We start from the raw sequence: 21574 nt of genomic DNA on the forward strand, positions 1-21574 counted from the left end.
GAACGTAAGCAAGCCACCTTGCCCCACCCTACCGCAGGGCCATCACTCATGTCAGAGGGGCCAAAATTTATTTTTGCTGATCCATCCTACAGTGAAGCAAGTCAGCTTAGCTGCACTGATGTCCTGGAACAGCCTGGTGTTAGTACTGGTGTGGCTTTGTCCCATATGTGACACTTGGCAGAGCGCAGCAACAGATGAGCATTGTGAGCCCAGCTATGTTCTTCAGAGCGGTCAGCGTGATGCACCGCACAGTCCTGAGCTTCTCCTGTCTCGTCCAGGTGTTGTCCAACACAAGCCAGAAGCACCACTGAACTCAATATGAGACTTTTGTATCCCAATAGGTGTGGAGTGCAGAACAGCTTCCGCGTTACTGATGTGCAAAGATAAGCCCCGATATCTTGGCAGACACCAACTGAAAATCAGCCTTTCCCACAAAGAACTGGTGTGTGACGCGTAAGCTGCAGGTGAGAACAGAGCCACAGGTAAGCACTGCACACCTCTATTTTGTGTAAGTAGCAAGCCTTGTATGGGCTCCAGAGGGAACAAGAGGGGTTTGGGCAGCAGCCTGCTCTCTGAAAGACCTCTGGCCTCTAGGCTGATGGGTCCTGAGCTGGGAGCTGTTTCAGATCCCACCAACCACATCTGCCCTATAGCTCCGAGGGAACTTGGCACCACAAATCATGAAGAGCCACAGGATGGAATTACCCTTAACTTCTACTATTCCACCACGGTGCCAGTTTGTGCTTTTCTCTTTGCTGAATATGAACATATGGAGGAAAAGACTGACTTGCTTCCTGAGATGATACTGTTTTACAGTGATGTTCTGGTCTGCTGTAACCTTTCCTTACAGGCACTTCCTAAAGCTGCAGCTTTTGGAATATGTCTCTCAAAGGAAATCTGCACTTACTTTAGGTCTTTGTGGAGCAATGCTTGTGAATGTGTGTTAGCACAGGAAAGCACGATGAATAGTGAGCAGCAGTTAGGCAACACAGGTAACTTGAGCTTTCAAGGGATGCAAATGCTTGTATCTGGTGCAACCCAGAGGCATAGAAAGCCTCAGAATGTGTTACAGAGAGTCACCCCAGCTAGCACAGGAACCAAAAGCACTCAAGCTGCAGCAGTGTAAAGTATTTTGGGGATTAGTTCATCCAGTTTAAAATACGAAGGAGCTGCACTACAGAGGAGAGCTAAAAGAGGCTACCACAGCCTGTTTGTAGCCCCCCTCTAGAGCTAATACATACATGTCTAAGAGTGCAGCAGTGAGCGATAAATACCACCTTTTAGTCCATCCCAGCATCGCCCTGCTTCCTTCTATGTCGCCTACCCTTGTTTTTCCCTCAACTCTTCTTGTGCCCACTTGACCCTAGCATAAGCAGGAGCTGGTCCTGCTGCAGCAGCCACCAGTCTGAGCTTGGCGAGTGTTATTTTTCATTTTCAGGAGGGTTCAGCTCAGGAATCCTATTGTTTCAGAGCATGTGGTTTACATTATGATTTCCAAAAGGTGTTTGTATATGCAAACACTACCATCTGCTGTAAGGAATACTTTGCATTTTTAAAAGGTTAACTCTATTTTAAACCTACTGATTGAATTGGCAGCAGAAACCACTCTCATTTGCTTACTGTATTTAGTGTCACAACATGCAGCCAGCCAGCAAGCCATCTCTTCAGGAAAGGAAAAACTGCTTAGTACTGGTAATTGGCACAGTTTTTCTTCAAATTCTCACTGAAATAACTTTTCTATTCATTAGTGAATAAAAGCAGTTTTAAATTACAAGCTGTTGTTACACTGGGGATCATACAATGGGCTTCTTGTTAACCTGAGGTGAGTGTTAAGTCTGTAACGAATAATTTAATTCATTTTCTTTCTTCCTCCTTCCCCGTTTGAGATCTAAGTCTCAAACAGGCTGCATTTTCCACAAAGTTCCTGTGGTTTGAAATGCTCTTTAATTATGTCTTACTTGCTTAGCAATTCACCAGGAGAATTCAATATTGAACTGCGAGCTGCTTTGGTTGGGCACAAAAATCCACGTTGTGTCTTATTTTCTTCATCAGATTAGTGCAGGTACTTATGACTGCAAACAAGAAATTCATATTTTAGAAGCTAATATTTGGGCGATCATCCCTGCTAGTAAGCTAAATCAACAGAACTGTTGTGAACTTAGAAGAGGAAGCAAACTTAGTTCTAGATACGGATGGGGTTTTTTCTCCTCCAAAAAGAAAGGCTTTTGTATAATCTCAGCATACTCTACAGGGGGATCTCAGATCTTAAGCAGACACATGTATACTGGCACGATTTTGAAACAGCAGAGATTTTCAGATTCAGGGTGTACCAGTGCAATGAGGTCCACCTCCTGTCTTTTCGGGGACAGGGCTTTAGCTGGGTCTGCTGGGCAGCTGCACCTGCTTAGCACTGAACTCTCCGGGCACATGACCTGAGGATTTGCCCCTTTAGAAGCCTGTGAATCCAGAAGTCACCTGGTTTTGGTTTTTCCAGTATGTTGTAGGGGTTTTATTTTCAGTCACACTGCAGAGTCCCTCCGTATACCCCAACCTCTGTCTGAAAAGGGATTTTGACAGAAATGGCCTGTATTTGTTTCAATGTTTTTTCAGTTCCACTAAGTTACAAAACATGTAGGTTTTTATTAATTTGGTACTCTTATGTTTTTATTGGATTGAGACCCTCAGAAAACAAATCCTGAAACTGCAGCACACATGGAATTAAAGCTCCACAGGTAAGGTCAGACCATGCAACCGGCTCTCGCCATTGCTGTAGGAGGACAAAGCCCTCCCACCAGTCCAGAATTTTAAGTTTATCCAATTTGAGATAAATGCCCACCTGCAGTGCTTTGCTTTAAATATAGAGATTATTTTCCTCCCCCACCAACACAACAGTTAGTTTTGGCTTTATGCTGTCAGTTCAGATTTTCCCAGAGATGTCCTGCCATTTTCTTTCCCTGCAGCCCCTGGCTCTAAAGCAGAAACATGAGTGGGTCTACCTTTGCAAAGTGCTGTGGTACAGGAGAGAAGCAAGATAGCAGTATCCTTTTCACTTTACTGATATAATAAGAGTATCCCACTCCCACTTCATCAAGGGATACCATTTAACTGGTATATTCTATAAACTAAGGTATTCACATATTAGAAAGCCTCTTTAGTGCAGATTTAGATGTGTGTTAGTTGTCATGAAACTCAGTGACAAATATAAAACCAGACTAGCTTTTCTAGACAGCTTGTACTTTCAGACATCTACTTTAGGACAAGCAGGTCAGCATTTAATGCAAAAACATGACAACTTTCAGTGCATGCAAGCTGTTTGTGTTTGGTACCTCTAGCCACGCTGCGGTGGGAATAGACTGAGACTTCTAAGAGCGTTTCATCAGCCTGGACAGAAAAACAACACGAAATATGCCCTGCTGCACAGGGACAAAGACATTTGCCCTGCCAACTCAAACAGGAAGCGGCTAAGCTGAAAGTGCTGGGTGGAATCTTGAGCCCATTTAAGTTAATGGGAGTCTGGCTGTTGATTTATATGGACTCAGGACTTTACTTAACTCATGCTCACGCGTATTTTTCATTCATATTCCCTCACTTAATGCTGTTCCAGCTTCCATGCCTTTTATTAGGAACAAAAATGCAAAGCTAAGAGCTATCACAGATGAACCACCCACACTACTGTGACCCTCAGAAAAGGCAGGATAGTAAAGGGGCCAGGATTAGTGCTGGGCTTCTAGAAATTGGCAAATCCAACCCAGAGGCCTGCCCCATCCTGATCCCAGGAGCGTAAGCATTAACAGAGGTAACAAATAGCCCTAGACAAGCCTCATTTTTTCAGAGGCACAATGTGGTCTTCAGCATTTGTGACAGAGACCCACCACTGATTTTTTAAATTTGTTTTTTAACCTCCAAGTAATTAGATGAATTATCTTGTCTGGACATTACTCCTTCTGACTAGAAGCATGAGCCCGAAAGCCCAGAGGTGCCAGTCTGCAGGATTCTTTGATGCACTCGTTTGTCTGTAGATGACACACAAAATCCTGAGAACAGCAGGAAATCTACTACCAAGAGGCAATGCCTGTGCACTCAAGCCCTGCTTTCAGTAGGAGGTGCTGCCCCTCCAAGCTTGTCTCAAGCATTGTTTTCTGTCCTTACGCTGAAGCTTTCTCCTGTCCTCTCTCAAATTCCACCTCCTACTACTGTGACCAAAACCATCCCAGACTAAAGTCAGCAAAGCCTCCCCTCCCCACAAACAACCTGCGTGTCCCCTCCACAGGACAGCACAGTGCATCTCTTTTCAAGCCGTCTGCTCACAGATTAATTTAAAATGTTTGTCAGAAGTGGTAAATTCTGTAACAATTCCAACGGAAGCATAGTGGTAGGAGGCAGATTCCTCCTCTCTTTTCCAGCTTCTTTATGGGGTCATTTTGATCTGACCACCCTTGTGCAGGCAATAGGCTTTTTGCAAGACTTATTTGGAAGCTGTATTACCAGAGCTCACTGCTTGAACCTATGTCTGCTGCAGAGTTATTTCCCTTTGTAACAATGGTCAGAGCTACTTGTGTCTTTGAAGGAGATATGGGAAGATGGGGCTGGAGTCCGATTTGTGGTTTAGCCTGAGGAAGGGGCCCAGCTGGCAGCTCCAGGAGGTCCCACTCTGCCTTTCCAGGCTGTTGTGGGACTACCTGGGCTCTACCAACACCATGTGGGCCGTGGGCCTCAATGACTGCACCCCTAGCTCTGCACGCTCCAAAGGGGTGAGTGAGTCATTTGAGAATATCCCATTTACTCCACTGCTCTGGCACAAAGCAGGACAGACTCGTACTTTAAAAAACAGCCTTGGAAGTTCCAGTGGGGGTGGTGGTACCTCCCCTTTAGCCCCTTCTCCTGCATAGATCTCAGAGCAATGCTGGCCTGGGTGAAGGATCTGCCACTGGGCGTTAATCCTATTTCCCCCAAGAGATAAGGGTATTTTATGCAATATCCTTGTACAGCAGAGACAAGCTGAGAGAATTTTGCTTTATATCAAAAATCAGTTTCTAGTTGCTTTTCTCAAGAAGAATCGTTACAGTCTTATCTGTGCATTTGCTGTAATGGAAGCCACTACTTTCTTCAGTATTGCTGTGTGAGAGAAAGCTGGTGAAGCTGAAGGAAAATCCCCCAAGTTTCCTCTCCGTGCCTGACTTCCTGGCTGCTTTTAGGGACAAGTAGTTTTTGCTAATAAGACTTTCCATTATAAAGTTTCCATTGCTTTGGAAAATATTAACTTTGCTGGGAAGATCAAACAGGCCCTGCAGTTACAGTTAGAATATCCTAAAGATTTAGTTCCCAGTAATAACAGGGCTAAACCACAGCACTGCCAGAGGCAAAAACTCTATTACTTGAAATGAAACTTCTCATAAATATCCAGCTATGAAGTCATTTTATATCAGCTGCTCTTATATAAACTGGACAAGGCAAACTGTCCTATCCATCAACATTAAGGCTGCCAAGAAAAATAACTCTATATTCATTGTCTGCAAGTTTCAGAGATTTCCCCCTCTCTATTAGGCCTTCCCAGGAAACACTGTGTTTTGCTCTTTCTAAGAACTCCACTGGTACTGGCAACTTGTAGCACCACCAGTGTCATCTCTGGGCTTGAAGCGGCTCTTGTCTCGCTCTTCTGTCTCTCTGCTGGTAAATGGGCAGGTACACACGCACACGCCTGGCTGTCAGCGGCCACTGGCCAGAGCTAGGATTACTTTTCAGCCTTCGTTAGGTGGAAGCACGTCAAAACATTGGCAGAGCCAAAAACCATGTTGGGGCTTTTTTTTTTGGTTTTGGTGGGTTTTGTTGTTCCCCCCCCCCCCCAACCCCTCTCTAAATGCTTAAAGCGTGTTTGTGGCAGGTCTGCAGTAAGGACTAGGCCAGTCTTCAAACATACTGCTGAAAGCTGCACCCAGGAGGGGCTGAGAGCAGCAAAGGGCACACAGAAACGTCGCTAGCCACTCTCGCACTCCCACTCCTTTCTGCTCGCTCCCTCCAGGCCTGCCAGCCCATTCCCTCATTTCTGTTCTGCTACTTGTAGCTGGCAGCACGTGCAAGACAGGCCTTTCTTGGACTCTCCATTTTTTGTTTTTATGTGGTGAGGTGTGATCTGTTTTCCCCGAGCTCTGGTGTCTTTGAAGCCCTGCTGTACCCAATAGCACTACTGTGTCACTGCTGATATAGACAGCAACTGCCTTTGACATGGAAAATTGTTTCACTCTGCATTAAACTGCAGCATCTGCTGTAGTAAAACGTGACACCTGAAAATACTGTTGTCTGTGCAAAACATGGGGATGCTTTTCCATTAGTTCTCTCTAAAATTAAAGCAGAATGTGGACAAACCTTCATGTCCCCTGCCCTCAAGAGGAAGGAGAATGATGCTGGCTATTGCTTCGACACTGCACATGTGATTAAAGTATACGGGGAATGGTTAAGATGAGCAACTAAAATTTGCTGGGCTGGAAATGTGGGCAGGACACATGGGGGAAATGCCCTTGTGATACCTTCTGTGCAAGTTTCCTCTCTACAACTCTTGCCTCTCAAAAGAATGGTTTCAGAGAAATGACTTATTACCTACTGCTGACTCCCTAAATGTTTCTAGTATCACATTGCAATTATGGAACAGGAGGCTCAGGCGTTTCTGGGAAAAACTAGAAAGTTTTCAAAAATTTGGTCTATTTAAAGGATAGCAGAGAAGTGAAGTAGACTTGAAAAGAACCCCTGAAACATCTGGTCCCTTGGATGGAAATACTAACTTGTGAAAAGGGATTTCCAGACTTGTTTGTGTGAAAAGGAATCAGTAAGCCTACATGAAATCAAATTCGAGTATTTGGTACTACAATAGTACTAGCAAGCCTTTCTTTTGTCTTTCTAAGTTAAATTTGAATGTGTACAGTCACCACAATGTTGATGCTGAAATGTGAAACAGAAGAAATATACAGTCAGCTGCTGCTGGAGACAGGTCCAAGGTGAGACACCAAAAGCCTTACATGAAAACGGTCAATTTTCAGGCCGAAATTAACAGATGTTAATTATATTTTTTTCCATCTTTGGTAAATAACACGTAAAACCTTAAAAAAAAAAAAGGCAAAAATAATGATCCTCCTTTTAACTTTGCAAAGAAAATAATTAAATTATATGTTATTAAAATATGCAAAATTTATAATTTAATTACACAATTACAGAGCCTCATATTCAATAGCCCCACTGTACTTGGCATATTAGTGAACAATTGCTTTCTTAAAACTCACACCAGAATCATTTACCTGATGCTGGAGAATAAGTTAATTACGGATCTCCTGCCTTTGATTAATAGATTTAATAATCATGTTACAGTAGAATTAATATATACTTCATGTGCTTACAGCACTAATGAGGAGACTCATGAAAGCAGTGTGTCAGCAAGTAGGAAAGGCAACGTTTGGAGATCCCAGGACTGCCTGGGCCTGTGTTGCTGCAGGTCAGCAGTTGTCAGGAACCTGCAAATGGCTTCCAACCATTTTTGCCTCATCTGTCGTTAATCTCCACTATTTGCCACTTATTTCTACAAAACCAAATGCCGTCTTCAGGTGAGCTGAGCACCTCAACTGAAGCTCAATTCTGGATACTGTGGTGGGAAAAATTATCTTAGGAGATCGGTACAGTATCAAATAATGCATATAACCAACAGGCACAGCCACCTGTAATCTGCTACTGTTACCCAGTATCCCAGACTAAACATTAATTTTCTTTAATGCTTCTTTGGTGCACATAATACAAATATAAAGTTTTTGGATGGAAACATGTTGAGTCAGACAAGATTTACTCTCTCTAAATGAGCCTCAAGAACAGGCACTTAATACAACCTAAGAGACAGAGCACTATAGTTTCCAAACTTGACTTCAGCTGTTAAAGGAGAGGAACTATTGCAGGACACAGAGGGTGGAAGGGACACTTGAAAATTTTTTGTGTTTTGCCATTACTCCTCACAGGGCTCCTGCACTTGTCTGTGTAAGAACCAGATCTGCAAGTCTGCCAGGAGCCAGACTCAGAAACCTTTACTTAACTAAGTAAAACTCACACTGACACAAATAAAAACACAATCAAGATCTGAACCACCTTTTATCTGAAAGAGCAGTACCTCAAGAATCACCAGCAATAGGATTTCAAATTGCATCAGCCACGTACCTTATCTATTACCATGCAAAGTAGAACAATGCAACACAAATCAGCAGCTTAGTGTAATACCGGGCCCCAAGAAGAAGGCAGGAAATTAATAGGAATACAATTTCCTTAACAATTCACTTACAGGAATTATTCTGCAAGACATTACCCATGTCCTGGTGGAAGATGCAGTCTGAGCGTACAGGAAGCGCTGGGCTATCTTGCCTTGTCCCCTCACTGCCCATTATCCAACTGGGTACTGCCCCTTCCACGAGACGGTGGCAGAACTCCTTGCGCTGATCCCATCATGTGGAAATACCCAGAAAAAGCCAGGGAAATTCCTGCACAGGCAGCACTAACCTGCCTGCTGAGACTGAGGGGACACTAATGCTGTTCAACCTGCCTGCTAAAGAAATTATTCACTAAAATATTACTTCTCAGCTGATGGTAGAAAGCTCCCCTCATATGCTACAGCTGTGTACCTCCTCCCCTCATTGGAGGGGTCCTGGAGGCCTCGCCTGTGCTGCTTTGTCAGCTCTCCAGGCAGCACTTAGGGGATGGTGTCCGAAAAGCAGACCATGTACTTTGGTGCCTGTCTTGCAGCTCTACCAGTGACATTAATCCACTACTGCTTGTGTTTGGTTCTGGGAGATATTTAGGGTTGAGACAGGTCAAAGTTTTTGATGAAAATCAACACTTCTTTTCCGCCAAACCCACCAAAGCAAGCTTTAGGGATGAGAGCCATACTGAAATAATGTATATTTTATTACTGAACCAGGTGGGAGCATGCCTTTAGATGTGCTGCTTCAAACACAGCTGCACATCCCACTTTTCCTCGCTCCCCCTTTATCCCCCTCTTTTGTTTCCCTGCTCCCCCTTGCTCTGACCCTGCCATGCATTCATCCAGTGCAGTTACACAAGGCTCCTCTCAGTTGTCACAGCTGGCTTGCTAATGAAAGCCACTTCAGGCAGCTAACAGGCCATTTCTGTGTGTCATATCACAGTGCTTTAACCCCTCCCCTCCCCAATTTGTTCCAGGTGAGCTCTGAAATCAGTGGCCAAATACCCTTCAGCCGTACATCACCTGCCAAGTGGCAGCTGTTTGAACGAGACAACAGCCATACCCAGTTCTTAATTTAGAAGCGGAACCCATCACGAACTCGGATTGCATTAGTCAGACAAATGCCAAAATGCTTTCTAGGATATTTATGATGGGTTTCCTAAGTGCCAGGACACAGGAGGTACTTCCTTGTCTACTTCTGTTCTACAGCCCTCAAATCACGTTTCCTGGAAGAGGACAGGCAAAGCTCAGCCTTAGCAGGGGCAGTGCTGGCCCGCAGCCCCTCCCTGCTTTCTCTCCACTTTGCATACATGATTTCACCACTATAAACGCAGTTTCACTTCATATGAGCCTAGCAAATCCTTGTCCTCTAGATACCCATCCCCTACAGCTGTAGGCACAAATAATAAAATAGTGATGAGTAGATCCTATAATGCAAAACTAAATGTCCAATTAGAATTTGATGAGGAAGTGTGAAATAAAGCACATTAACCTGAGTAAGAAGGTGGGACAAGAAATCAATTTCCCATTAAATTCAGTAGTTACTTTTTTTCTGACTCTCAATGTTAAAAGTATCAATTACACACATAATTTACTCCTTTACAGTCTGATTCTGTGTCCAAAGCAAAACCATACATTACAGAACATGAATTAGCCCAGCCATCAGACGGAAATAAGCAGCGCGCTGTAGGTCTCTCCAGGCTGGCTTTATGAAGTGCTCCACCAATGCAGGCCAGAGGGAAACTGCATTATCTGCAGTTTGGGAGAAGTAAGTGATTTTGATGAAGCCTCCTGCTTCACTCAAAGCAAGAGGTAATCTCAATCAATGCAGAAGGTATGAAGCTGAACTTGGGAAAAGCCACAGAGATGCTTGAGATGGAAAGTAAGCATAAGTCCCCAAAATATTTGGTTGACTGGAGGATGTAAGGCTGGTATAACAAAATACATCGCTCACTGAGCTTATGTTAGCGGCTAAGCATCATGAATACAGAAAGAGTTGAAAAAGCTACTTGTGGATGATCTCAGGACAAGTAGGCACAAACATGATTCCTCTTTTATTTCAGTGTCTTAATTTTATAATGTATGTCTTGAAAATGTGATGCACGTAGAGTTATTTTAAGCTAACAAACACAAAGATGTTTCATTTGTAGGGAGTGGTGACCCCTGACCCATGTTATCGAGCCATACTTGCAGGGTCTGTAAGTCCACTGTGCTTCACTTCTACCTACAGCAGATGGTAAGGTGCATCTCTGCTGAGCAGCACGTGGTGTGGACAGGGGTAACATCAGCCTGTCATCTATAGATGAGAAATCTCCTCAGCACAGCAAGGGAGAGAAGTTTTCTGATAGGAGGTGGGATGATAGGGAGCATGCTTAAATCCTGAGAAGTACAAAGAAAAGTGCAACACCTGGTGAGAAATGACCCTGCAAACTCATCTCCCTGAACTGGCAGAAATTTATGCACAGAAAAAGTGGGAAAAGAAATCAGTTACCTCTATCATCCTCCTTCATAACTCACAGTGTAAGTAGATCTTAAGAAATGAAGACAGAAAAGTGCTATGAAAATACAAGTGATGCATCTAATACTCCAGCAAAATCTCTTTCTGGTGTGTCTAAAGTGCCGTGGCAGCTTGCTCATGTTTGTCTGTGTTCTAATAAACCTTTTGTGTTTTGTTCTTGGAGCCAAACCTGGACCACATTATTTTGGGTTGCAAACCACAGACATCCATAAACACTGAAAAGAAGCTAAATGTAGAGAGAACAATGGGTTCTTTAATGGGTGTAGGCACCTCTCATCTTAACTTCAAGACTGAAGTAAATTCCAGCTGCCTTGGATTATCCCTTGCTTGTAAAAAGCCTGTAAGTAAATTGTTAATTCAGAACCCCCTAGCTGAGATCATGAAGAGATGAGATTTGGTGTTAAATCTTGCTCCAGTCTCTAGAGCACTGGCTCAGCTTTAGGGTACTGGTATCTTGGGTGTTACTTTCTACCCACGTGTATCTTTTTGTGACTGTCTTTTTCAACAGATGGGGGCGGGAGGAGAAAAAAAGCACACTGTTAATTTCCTTATTTTACACTAATTTACTCTGTTCCCCTTTCTACAATGGTTGCAATACAATGTCGTTTCAGTAGAGCAACGCTTTGCAAATTTGACTCAAGGAGACACTGAGCAAACAGATTTTCGGAGAGCTTCCACTCAGCTGTCAGAAGGGGCAGTTTGGTTTCTGTGCAAGCAATACTCGCATTCCAAACTGTATTACAGAAAAGCCAGTGGGTTTGTATGCATTTTTATTATCAGTTTCGGATTAGGAATCTGATGCTAATTTCTTCTTAAAGCTTGTGTGTGCAGTAGAATTTATATTCTAAAACAACAACAGAAAAGGATTGTAATGTTTTTCTCTCACTAGCTCACTCTTTTTTTTTTTTTTTTTTTTCCCCTGGCTTTACTCCAAGGACCTTTTCTGCTTGTTCGTTACATTCTCAAGATGAAGCACCCAATGGTTACAGCTGTGCTAGTAGTACTAGTGCAGGTTTCTCAGAGTTTCCCTGCCTTGCACCATCGAGGTTGGTGGAGACTGCTAAGGGAAGGAGATAGTTGTGGAAAATGCGATTTGGCACTTTGCTCTGAGCCAAAAGACTGTCCAGCCGGGACTGTATTGGACCGTTGCGGCTGCTGTCCTGAATGTGGAAATGTGGAAGGTCAGATCTGCGACTTGGATCAGGGCAATCATTTTTACGGGCAATGTGGGGACAACCTTGAGTGCAGGCTGGATGCTGATGAAGCAAGGTTTGGGGATGTCCCTGAACCCCAGTGTGTGTGCAAGTCTCAGGAGAGCATCTGCGGACCTGAAGGGAAAACCTATGAGAATATCTGTCAATTCAACAAAGCTTATGCTATGAAGAGAAATATCAGCATGAAACACAAAGGACCGTGTGAATCAGGTAATATATACAGAGGCATTTTCAAACTGAAAAAGATCTGATTCTTATTTTTAGATGCATTACTAGATGCTGTAGTCTAACTTTATTGAACTAATACTGCATATAAAAAAATCATTAGCATTCTTTTGTTATTATACTACTTTGTGTTAAACATGTTGTTCAGCAGCTGGTACTTATCTTGTATGTTGTCAGCCTCTATATTGGACTAGTGGATTTAAATCACATGGTGACTAATAAGCTAGAGATCTACAGACTAGCTCTGCTCTGAATAACAGAGTATCAGATAGTTTCTACAAAAATTGTATGTGTAGTTGGGAGTAAGTAAACAGGAGAGTCTGGGAGGACTGGACAAATAATTATTCTATGAAGACTGACTTGATATTTAAGTGGTGATACCAAGGCAGATCTCATACACATATATATACTCACATATATAGGTATGTATATGGGTGTGCATCCACCTGTGTGTATATATGGTAAGCAGTGAAGTAGAGGAAATAGAAGAAGATAGCGCTTAACTAACAGGTCTGTCCTTTTACAAAATAGTCCAAAATAACAGAATTTTGGAATAATCATAAAATCTAGGTAACCCATGAAATGGAAATTCAAAATTAGAACAAAATCAAACTGAAATAATTTCCCTAAAAACTCTACAATGTACGAACAGTTCTCTGCAATGATTGCTAATGGAAGGATTCTTAGCCAGATTGTACAGGGAATCCTGCCTCCTGCTCATATGCTGTTCTTATTCTTCATATTATTACAAGTCTTTACTCCTCGGTGCTTTTCACCTAAGTCACATGAATATAAAATGAAAAGGAAAAAATGAACAGGCTTTTGTTTTCTGAATGAGAAATTATTTTTTTTTTAAGTTAACGAAATATTTTATCAAATGAAGTAAATAGAAGAGATCTCTGGGTCACAAATGGGTCACAGTTCTGGGAATCTGAAATTGCATCTCTGGCAAAGGTCGATATACGAGAGTAACTTGGGTACATTTTACCCGCTCCTTGTTAGCAATCTGTTGCCTCTAATTTAGACTGTACGCTGTGCTTTTATATCAAATGAACGTTGGATATTGAATACTTAAAAGGAAAAGTGATGAACAGCTAATACCAGACTTCTTTCATCTTTCTCTAGTTGCAAGAGAAACATCCATTAAAGAATCTCTTATTTGCCATTAGGGTATTAAGCTGGGAAGTGAGGCTTGTCAGTAAAGAGGTATTCAGAAAACTCAATATGTACCAGTCCGCAGTATGACTGAAAGCCTGTTAGCCCTCGGGTAGGTGTTGTTATTTGGGATTAAAATAGCACCGGTTCTTGCGGCATAGCTCCTTCAGGAAGATTTCAGTTAGCAGTGCCGCTGAAGTAGCAACTGATGTTAACTTTGCAGCACAGGCAGCTGTTCAGTCATACAGGCCTAAAGCAATGGACTGCTCAAATTAATTCAACAGAAGAGGCCATGTACAAAAAGCTTTAATTTGGAAGTACTATCAGTTTTAATTGCTGGTGTTGTCATCACCAGGCCTTGCAGTCACCCCTGAGGTGCCTAACAGTGCTCATCAAGCAGGAGGAATGAGCTCAGCTGCTCTGCATGCAGGCATCACCCCCAACACTTTTCCACTGCTTCCCTGGGTCCCCAGAAAGGCTGGCCTCTCTCTCCAGGAATGCAAGAGAAATTTTCTAGGTCTCAGCTTACTGAATTGCACAGAAGCCTGGGGGAAAGTTCATAGCCACATCAGTGCTCCGTGGAGTTTAGTTAAGAAAAACAGGAGCCCACCTCCTTGGCTCTTGCAGAGGAAAGTGCCCAGCCGCAGGAGAGCACTGGAGCCGGAGCTGGGTGCTGGGCACGCCAGGGAGGGAGCACAAGTGCCCCTCTTCTCAACCTCTCTGAGCAGCAGCTGACCATGCTGGGTTTGCAGATTGTGTTTTAGACTCTGGAAGGAGCCTGTGCCTTTCAGCAAGCAGCAGAGCACAGAGGTGCTACCATGGGGGCCCCATGCCTCGGTCCCCTCATAATTGTCTACCCTTTCGCCACTGCAGCTATCTGAAGCAGCACAGTGGGCATGCGAAAGTGTACCCTGATTTAGACTGGTTTTTCATGGCTGCAACTAATGACAAAAGGCAACGGGGAGTCTGGCTCTAAGAGTAGCAACCTCACTGCGGCACTCATTTTCTGCTGACTCCAATTTGCATGAGAAACAAACACTGAACACTGTGGGGTTTTGGTACCAAGCTATAAATATAACCTTCACTCAACTCAAAGTACTTTGTTTTGTTATCTCTCCTTCAAAGCATCTGCTGTTTCCTATTGATGCCAAATGGATTAATTGTATACAGCAACCAATGAATAAATAAATAACAATAAACTCCTTTCATCAGAAGAGTATAGCCTTTCATCTTCCATCTATCACCAGAAAAAGGCAAAGAAAAGGGCCTAGCTCCCTAAAGAAACACTGAAAAAGCCCTTCTTTTCCTGAAAGCTAGTTTTGATCAGTTTATCTAATAATTTACCAAGGTTACTAAGTACAGCGATTATATACAGATTCTCTGTGCTTAATTCATCCCCATTCACATTCAAACCTCTCTTGCTGATGATTTAACAAAGTAACAGAATAATCCAACAGTGATTATATTTAGCTGTGTCACATAATTTATATTGAATATATATTTTGGAGTAAAAAAAAAAAAACAAACAATAATCAAGCCACAAAAGTTTCTGCCATTTTCATCAAATCAGACATAGATTAGCAACAATTAATATGAGTTAAGGGGAGAAAAAAAATTGTACTACTTCATTATTCTGCAATTATATTGGGTTAATGTTGATTGTGAAAGTTGAAGCAGTATTTTCACTTTTCCTGGCTTCTGGTTTATGTCTTCTGGTCTTTATGTCTTATGTAACACATGAGGATAATTCATGACTGGGACTGTAAATGGAAAGGACCAACTACTGCACATTCAGCTCCAGACACTGCGACATCAGAATGCTTTCTGTAGCTATCAAGGAAAATTTATCTACTCCAGGAATCAAAATGACAGGATATCGTAACAGTAAAGATCTGTTTCTAAAGACACAGTTATGCAAAAAAGCATACACAGATATGCATGGGAGAATTTGGCTGAACACAAAATCTGAAACACTCAAAAATGAAGCTTGTAAATATGTGTTAAAATGCTACATCATTACTTCAATTTTCTTCGGTAAAATACAGTCAAATGGTGTTGTGAGACATGTATTATTTTATTTCTGGAGGCATGTCAAGTTTGAGTAGATAGTGCGAGTATTTATTGTGTGTCCAGATTCAGAAAAGGCAGTTTGGTTAGATGAAAGCTGTGGTTCTTCCTGCTTGCTATGAGTTTGATCTCACATGATGCCAGTCCTGCTCAGCCCTGGTCCAGCAAAGCCTTAACTACCTCTGTACAAGTACTCAGTTGGGTGGGACTCAGACATTTCCATCTAGGCGATCATCTGGATTATCATTGTAGTTAATGGAGGAAGGGATCTTTCCTGTGTGGAATTCATCTTGGTGTATGGTAGACAGTGCTAGACAAATTTCTCCTACGTGATCAGGTACAACATAGATTTGTAATTCAGACCCTTATGTCCTGGATGCTAAGGATGTGTTTACAGGGCGTGGTGAAGCCAGAGCCCTCAGCCTCGCATGGCTGAGCCCCGGCTGTGGACAGTCACATAAACAGGACTCGGTTCTTGGCAACACTTCAGTGTTGTCTGTGTAGCCACAGTACACCTATGTCAGTACCAGAACAAAAGTACTAACCAGTCAACATCTGCATATTTATAAAGTTTTTCATGCTGTCTCTATACAGGAATAATTTAGAGAACTCACGTGAGTCAATGTAGACATTTGGGTTAGCTTAACCACAGTGGATGTATCATTAAAAGCAGTGTGGTTGCACTGAGTTTTAATATGTCAAAGTATGTTTTAATATCAGATCCTATGTGCTAAGTTCACAGGCAGAAAATTTCTCATCCAAGATATTCAGTTAATTCTGATCTGCATACAAGATTTTTGAAATAATATACAGGTTCTGAATGTATAGTTCTCATGAAAGAACAAGCATTTAAAGGTTTAAGTGTCCTACTTGGAAAAAATCTTACTTTTGAAGAGTACCAGAGTTGTTTAATGAGGCATTCATAAATGGGGAAATAGATACTTTGCTGTATAATTTGTTTGCAATTAATTTTAATTAGTATGTATTTGATATTTTCTGCACCGATATCAATCCTGATAAACTGAAGCATGTATTAGAAGCTTTGCTTGAAAACCTGCAACAGGCTGTTATAATTTCAAATGCTCAAGCATAAATGCTGTACCTACATATTGATTCAAATATTGCAAGTAAAAATATATTAATTATTTACTGTAAGTTTCTATTTCCAAGCATCTAGGATCTGCACAAAAATAAAAGCAATAATTAAATACAAGTCTAGTGGCCCAGGAAACGCATTCATTTTTAAACACTGATATGGAAATAGAAAGAAAACAGACTTTAAAAGGAAAAACATTTCTTGCTGAGGACAAAGGGAAAAAAATAGAGATCTCCAAAACAGGAAAGCTGTGACAAGCGTAATATGTTATTTTGCTCTCTGCTGCTAAATATCATAATCTCCTCTTAACATTTAGTATGTTCTTACATGCCTACAGAGGGTATGAATTTAGATTGTATACGAATGAATCAGGTGATAGTTTATTTTTTTAAAGTCTTCAACTCCCTGGATTGGCTCCCTCTCGTGGTTAACGTCAGCTTTTTCTTTGGGAAAATGTGGGAGAGGATAATTCAGAGGCAATGAATACACTGCGGAGAGGGATGAGGGTAAGAGAACAATAGGAAACAAGTGCGTGGACATCTAGTAATTACAATAAACATATCATAAAACCTTATAAAAATAACTGGATTTCAATTACATTTATTACTTGTCTCATAACAAGAACATCAGGTGAAACTGACAGCAATTGAGGATAAATGTGAAACGTACTGATGCTGTTATTCTGTAACTTGCTGCAATGATTTCCATGGATAACAGAGGGGGCTGAGATCTCAGGAAGTTCAAGGCAATGCTGTACTCAGGAAAAAAAAATTCTGACAAGCTAGCAATCTAGTATTCTAGCTTTTAAGCTAAGTAAAATGTAACAGAAGTTAAGAACTATCACATACAATAAAGTTACTCTGTGATTGTCTAGTACAGAATTTCTTGTACTTTCCTCTAAAGGCCAAGTCAAGTACTGGCTGCTAGACTGGTGGGCCTTGAGTTTACTTCATGATGATAGCTCACAGGACACAAATTAAACTTTTAATTTCAGCTGAAGTTTCGTGATCATGTGCAAGGGGAAGGACAGATGGGTCTGTTGAAATAAGTGTTTTTAAAAGCCTGTTCACTCTTTAATGAGACACAAGGTGTTCTGAGCTTTAAAAGCTGCTTGGATTCACGTGGCTCTTCATAACGTGTGGGATGGCAAAAGACAAACTGGTTTTGTAAGATAAAATAGGAATTAATGTTATATGCTTTTGTGTTGTCTTTTGCTCACGGTCTTCTAAAGCACCGTTCTGTCGGTTCTTTGCAGCTCCTGTTATTTCTTTGCCACCTCAGGATGTCCAGAATTTCACAGGCAATGACGTCATTTTTGGCTGTGAGGTGACAGCCTATCCTGTGCCACACCTTGAATGGAAAAAAAGGGGGAATAAGATGTTTCTGCCAGGAGATGATGCCCACATCTCAGTACAGGTAGAACTTGAGTTTTCCACATCATACGGTTTGGGATAAGGAATAGGAGGATTAATCAGTGAATTCCTCCTACAGGATACAATACTGCTGCAATAAATAGATTCCCTGTAACTACCTAAAGAATGCTGATTTCAGTCAGTGCAAGGATCATTGTTTTGGCAGAAGAAATAACAGGGAGGGTACTACCCAACCCGCTTCAGGAAAAGAAAAGATGGAAGATTCTCCTTATGTAGGTATGATTCTGGAAAAAACTGAATGAACATGTAAATGGTATCGTTTAGGCTACTACCTAAAAGAATGTGCATTCTGGGAAGGATGGCTGTTGGCAATTATCTTTCTACTCTTGATGCAGAAGCACAGTTCTGGCAGGTATCTAAACTTCTCCTTTGTAGGATGCTGTTTCTGGAGACCTGCCATTTGGGTTCAGCTCCTGAGGCATTCAAAAGGAAAGCAAAGAACCTTGCTTATTTTATGGAGGACACTGAGGGGAAAGAGTAGAATGGCATTAGTATAGGCTTCAAGCAAATCTAGAAATAGCCTGAAATTTTGAGCTAAAATTAAATAAATCAAAATGCTCATTCTTTTAAAGGGAAATAACATTCTGGGGAGATGAGCTAACAAAGCCAGATGCACACGCAGACTGCAGTAAGGCTGAAGCCTGCATCCGCATGCCTTCTCCAATAGACAGAGAATATGAACAGAGATTATGCAGAGAAACGTATGTCAAATCTAGCTTTCTAGATACAGAGCCCAGAAGTGTGAAGATCCAATGGCCATGGGGCACAACCCAAACAAAAAGGTAGATTGAAAAAGCACAGAAAAAGCTAATTGAAGTACTAAGAGTACTGAAGTACCAGGAGTCTAAATAATTTAGGAATGTTTACAGAGAAAGCATAAATACAAGTATGATTAGTGGACTTAAAGTTCCTCAGGAAAAAATGGTGTGAGGAGCCACATCTGAACCCTGTTAACCCATTTCATTAATAGAGTCAGCATGAGAGCATCTCTGTTAACATTTGTTAATGGTCTTGCGTTATTTGTTTGGGAAAAAAGCTCACCGCTTTAAGAGCCTTTAGCCTGCGTAAGTTGAAACTGACTGTCACAGAAGTGTGAAAGCTCATGGTATCTTGATCGATTAAAACCCAGATGCCAAGAGCCAACTTAGTCAGGCCTCTGGGCCTTAAACTCACCCAGACCCACCTGCCACTCTCATCCTGAAGAAATGTATGAACTTGAGAACAGGTGGCAATGCTTTTGAAGCAGCAGAAAGAAGTGGTGCTGGGACAAGAGGAAGGAGGAGCACTGGGAAACAAAAGCATCAGGAAACAGAGTACTGTGAAAGGCAGTGAGGTTTAAAGAGCAGAGCAGAGCAAGCATGAACTTGGAGGCACAGAGACAATAGAGTGTTAAAATATAAGGCAGCAGAATCAAAGCAAGATGGCAATAAACAAAAAGCAGAGATTGGAATTATGTTTAATCCAGCCACAACTGTTTTTGAGAAATATCATGGTGTCTTCTAGCTACTTAATTTCAACTACTTCTTTCTCTTCTCACAGGCAAGAGGTGGGCCTCAGAAGTATGGTGTGACAGGCTGGCTGCAGATTCAAGGCCTCAAAAAATCAGATGAAGGCGTTTACATCTGCCACACCAAAAATAAGTATGGTGCAACATACGCCTCTGCAAGACTGAGAGTCATTGATGGTATTTTTTTTCATTTGGATGTGAAGAATATAAAAATGCATACAAGCAGGATGCAATGGGCGGGTTTGTTAGAATGCAAATGAAAGATATGAGAAATTATGTAAAGATGTTCATATTTTAACTTTTCTATGTGCTTTTCTTTTACTTTATCCCCTAATGGGAGACTCAGTCCTAAGTATTTTAGAGTTGGGAGTGTTTATGAAATCTGGGGAAAAAAGCACTTACATGTTAATATGGTAATATTTTGCTGCAAATTAAACCAGCTTTCAGAAAACAGAAAGCTGTGGATTATAGCCATGCAGCCTAGACACATATTATGCCACTGTCCTTATCCTACGGAAGTTCTTTGATGTTCGTAGGAGCTCTGCACCCAGAACAACAGCTGCGGTAGCTGAGGGAGTCTTTGAACCATGGCAGTTCTGCTTAGTTGTTTGTTTTTCAAAGAGTTAGGAAGGAAACAGTTCTTGCTCCTTAATGAGAGTGTTTGGAAAGATCTAACAAATACATTTACTATTGTTTTGCACTGGGCCTGGTCCTGCAGAATAACATCCTTCTTCCTCTGGGGAGAACTGAGTTTCCTGGCAAATGCAGGATAAAGATGCATTGTTTTGTATTTGCCTCCTGGTCCAGAGCAGTTTTGTCACTGGTCTAGTTTGTTACTGACCTTGTTTCAGCAAGTAGTTTTTAAAGCTTTATTGGCTCTGGTCATAATTTCAGGTGCATAGGATCTGCAGAAGACTGAACTCATAGTTTACTAGTACTGGGAATTAAATGTATTTTCAATATTTAAAATGTGAATGATATAAAAATTTGCTCGTACACCATGAGCTTTGATGGAATGAGGTCAGGTCATCAGATAAAAACCCTCCCCTCTTAATACATGACTTAACAAGGATTCAGAAACACTGAGCTTGCCGTACAGATCCAAAACCATACTTTCCTCTTCATTCCTACCTACAACTAATTTAATGTGGATTCAATTATGTCTTGCAGGCTCATCTCCTGCATTTGCATTTACTGCTGGCAGTAGAAGTGCAAGCTACAGCATTGAATATGAGGACTATTATGACCATTCTGATGATGAAGATGAGGAAGAATATGAATCCGGGGACTATGAAAATTGAAACAGCACTTAATAATAATTTTATACACCTCTTGTCCAATACCTTTCACAGTCTATTATATTTACTAGTCTCTGCGCTGTAAATGATAACACACATATTCATTCGTGTAGCCACCTTCCTGAAATTAAACTTTGGCTAAAGTATATCATGCTACTTACCAGAAGTAAGAACAATTGTAAATTCATACATTTAGACTGTTAAATAAAATTCTTAAACATGCACCTGTCTACTAAGTATACTGAAGGGATCAAATTCTATATTCATTTTAAAAATATAATTTATTTCAAACATTCTAATTTATCTACCAAATATGTCCACAGTTAAGATAAATTTGTACCTTCTATCAATTTCCTTTTTTCTATAATGTACTAAGAAATATCAAGAGATTGTTCACATGGTAACAAGCCTAAGTATGAAGGTTGCAAAAGTGTCTTTAATCTCCTTAGTTCATATTTTCTCATAAGTTTCAGCAAGATTTTCCTCCTCATTCGAAATTTTCCATGGTTAGTCTCATCAAGGGCAAATTATCTGTCTTTTGGGGCGTTGTTTAATTTTAACAGATACATGAAGCAATCACAGTCTAAAGCAAGTAAGTGTTGTTTCACTAGCAGTACTCAAAAATACCCAGAAAATATTTCTTGTGCATTCAAGCAGATGAGCACAGCTTTTGACTTCTTTATCTAACAGTTCTTGTGCAGCTCCTACCAGCGTTGGCTCCATCCCACCAGCCTAGGCAACAGTTCAAGATTTGGGATCATTATTTTTACTCTGAACAGCATCATGTTTGGTGGGAATTACTGCAGTTTAAAGAAGATGGCTGTTCTGTAGCTCAGT

At 41.4% G+C, this 21574-nt stretch overlaps 1 protein-coding gene across 5 annotated transcripts; it reads left to right on the forward strand.

Moving 5' to 3' along the window:
- The first annotated feature begins 11361 nt into the window (after positions 1 to 11361).
- On the forward strand, positions 11362 to 20959 carry LOC104480975 (kazal-type serine protease inhibitor domain-containing protein 1). 5 transcript variants are annotated; one of them, XM_086758959.1, is made up of 5 exons: positions 11362 to 11498; positions 11678 to 12166; positions 17755 to 17915; positions 19472 to 19616; positions 20610 to 20959. In XM_086758959.1, exons 2-5 carry the CDS (start codon positions 11710 to 11712, stop codon positions 20738 to 20740), a joined length of 894 nt encoding a protein of 297 aa, XP_086615085.1. In that variant the 5' UTR covers positions 11362 to 11498; positions 11678 to 11709; the 3' UTR covers positions 20741 to 20959. The 5 variants fall into 5 exon arrangements, with proteins under 5 accessions (XP_086615085.1, XP_086615087.1, XP_086615086.1 ...); XM_086758961.1 differs by having other exon boundaries at positions 11371 to 11498; positions 11710 to 12166; XM_086758960.1 differs by having other exon boundaries at positions 11442 to 11494.
- Positions 20960 to 21574: the final 615 nt, after the last annotated feature.

This window comes from Chlamydotis macqueenii, chromosome 14 (assembly GCF_036417535.1).
Source record: "Chlamydotis macqueenii isolate bChlMac1 chromosome 14, bChlMac1.mat, whole genome shotgun sequence".
Lineage (NCBI taxonomy): Eukaryota > Metazoa > Chordata > Aves > Otidiformes > Otididae > Chlamydotis > Chlamydotis macqueenii.

Coding starts and splice junctions, on each gene's coding strand:
- LOC104480975 (XM_086758959.1), top strand. CDS start 11,710: ATGAAGCACCCAATGGTTACAGCTGTGCTAGTAGTACTAGTGCAGGTT. Junction 17,916..19,471: donor ATGCCCACATCTCAGTACAG/GTAGAACTTGAG, acceptor CTCTTCTCACAG/GCAAGAGGTGGGCCTCAGAA. Junction 19,617..20,609: donor AAGACTGAGAGTCATTGATG/GTATTTTTTTTC, acceptor TATGTCTTGCAG/GCTCATCTCCTGCATTTGCA.